The sequence below is a fragment of the Chaetura pelagica genome, unplaced genomic scaffold (genome assembly GCF_000747805.2).
Source record: "Chaetura pelagica isolate M959 unplaced genomic scaffold, ChaPel_1.0 scaffold951, whole genome shotgun sequence".
NCBI classification, from domain to species: domain Eukaryota; kingdom Metazoa; phylum Chordata; class Aves; order Apodiformes; family Apodidae; genus Chaetura; species Chaetura pelagica.
The window spans coordinates 75067-77448 of record NW_009952025.1 but is presented as its reverse complement, the minus strand read 5'-3'; the positions used below and the strand labels follow the sequence as shown (position 1 = coordinate 77448).

Genomic DNA, 2382 nt, shown 5'->3' with positions numbered 1-2382 from the left:
TCCCACCCCGCCCCCCCCCCCAGAGACCACGGAACCCACCCAGATGGATCCCCCTGCTCAGCTCCACAGGGGGGAGTCCAAGCCCTGCAGATGGTGCTGAGGGACACAGGGCAGGGGTGGCCTGGGCAGGGCTGGGGGAACAGTTGGACTGGGGGATCTTCAAGGTCTTTTCCAACCCACTCTGTGAGCAGAGATGCTCTCAGCTGAGGCACAGCCAAGGGCAGCCCAGCTCTGGGCTCCCTTCTCTGCCCCCTGGACTGTTTCCCATCAGACCTGAGGAGCTGCTGCTCTGGGCGAGGCCGTGCGGGGCTGGCAGGGCTGGGGCTGGGGTGGCTGCACTGGGAGCAGAGCCAGGGGGGGCGAGCCAGGCTGAGGGGCTGGGGAGCAGCCCGGGGGGCTGTGGGAGCAGCACGAGGGGTCTCACCCAGCTGCCTGAAGAGCAGGGCCACGCTGCAGCTGCTGACGGGGAGCGAATCGTTGAGGGGCGTCTGGATCACCTGCCTGTCCCCCGCGCCCAGCGAGATCGTCCTCTGCAAGGAGAGCAGACGGGTCACCAGGGCCCCCCTGGCAGAGCTACCAGGGCCCCACAGCACAGCCCCAGCTAGGGAGGGGCTGGCAGAGGGGGCAGGGAGCCCCCAGGCCCCACATCAGGGGTGCCCAGGACCTGGCGAGGGGGGAGCAGGTTCCCTGGCACAGGAGCAGCCCCGGCACCACAGCCGCTCCCGCCAGACACTGCCCCAGACACGTGGTTCCTTCTCCAAGTACCATCTCTTTCCCAGACCTCATTCCCCACGGCACAGGGAAGCCTCTCCAGGCTGCAGGGGCTGGAGCAGGACCAGGTCACCAACCCTCTTCTCCTCTTTCTACACCTCTCCAGGGAAACCCCTCCCCTGCAGCAGGAGGTTTCAGCACAACCCGCCTCCTCGCTCAGCCCCTGCAGGAGCTCCCACCTCAACAGCCCAGGAACCTGCTGCTGACACTGCTGTCCTGGCAGAGCAGAACCAACCCCCTCGGCTGCCCTTCCACACCAGGACACCACGTTCCATCATCAAATGGTTGGGTTGGAAGGGACCTTAAAGATCACCCAGTTCCAACACTCTGCCATGGGCAGGGACACATCCCACCAGCCCAGGCTGCTCCAAGCCCCATCCAACCTGCCCTTCAACACCTCCAGCATCCACAGCTTCTCTAGGAAACATCTGCCAGGGTCTCATCACCCTCACATCTCATCTCCAGCTCCCTCTGCCAGCTGGAAACCCTTCCCCCTGCTCCCATCCCTCCCTGCCCTTGTCCCAAGCCCCTCCCCAGCTTTCCTGGAGCCCTTTCAGGCACTGGAAGCTGCTCTAAGGTCTCCCTGGAGCCTTCTCTTCTCCAGGCTCAACACCCCAACTCTCCCAGCCTGGCTCCAGAGCTGCTCCAGCCCTCCCATCACCTCTGTGGCTCCTCTGGACTGACTCAACTCCACAGCTCCCAGGGGAACACAAACAGCTCCCACCTGACGGGCTGCAGGGCAGGAATCCATCCCAAGCCCTGGCACATTCCCTGCCACCCACCAGCACAACCCCCACAGCCACCCTCCACCCGTGGCTCCTCCGGGGTGTCCTGTGCCCCCCCGAAATTGGGGAGAGGCCACTGAGGGGGAGACAGACCCGCGGGAAGGGAAGGTGTGTCCGTACCGAGGCTTCGTCCTCCACGTCTGGCTGAGGTGGGACAGACAGAGACAGCACGGTCAGTGAGAGACACGCCGAGGTGGGGCAGGACGTGGGCAGGGACAGGGCACCAGCACAGCCAGGGACAGGGCACAGGACACCAGCAGAGCCAGGGACAGGGCACCAGCACAGCCAGGGACAGGGACAGGAGATGGACAGAACCAGGGACAAGGCACAGGGCACCAGCAGAGACAGGGACAGGGCACCAGAAGAGCCAGGGACAAGGCACAGGGCACCAGCAGAGACAGGGACAGGGCACCAGAAGAGCCAGGGACAAGGGACAGGGCACCAGCACAGACAGGGACAAGGCACAGGGCACCAGCAGAGACAGGGACAGGGACAGGAGATGGACAGAACCAGGGACAAGGAACAGGACACCAGAAGAGCCAGGGACAGGACACCAGAAGAGCCAGGGACAAGGGACAGGGCACCAGCAGAGACAGGGACAGGGCACAGGCAGAGCCAAGGCCAGGAGATGGACAGAACCAGGGACAGGGACAGGGACAGGGCCAGAAGATGGACAGAACCAGGGACAGGGCCAGGGACAGGAGATGGACAGAGCCAGGGACTGGAAAGACCAGCAGCAGGGACAGGCAGGGAGCAGCACCCAGGGACACACAGGGACCTGAAGCCCCAGCAAGGCGGTGGCAGCAGGAGCAGCCGGGGTGGGAGG

The 2382-nt window shown here is 64.9% G+C and overlaps 1 protein-coding gene across 1 annotated transcript in view; it reads right to left on the bottom strand.

The window, feature by feature from the left end:
- SBF1 (SET binding factor 1) overlaps nt 1–2382 on the bottom strand; it is a gene marked incomplete at both ends in the record, with an annotated part of 107510 nt that overhangs the window by 55812 nt on the left and 49316 nt on the right. The window contains 1 exon segment of the mRNA XM_010002616.1: nt 425–530. Within this exon segment, the coding sequence (XP_010000918.1) occupies nt 425–530 (106 nt within the window).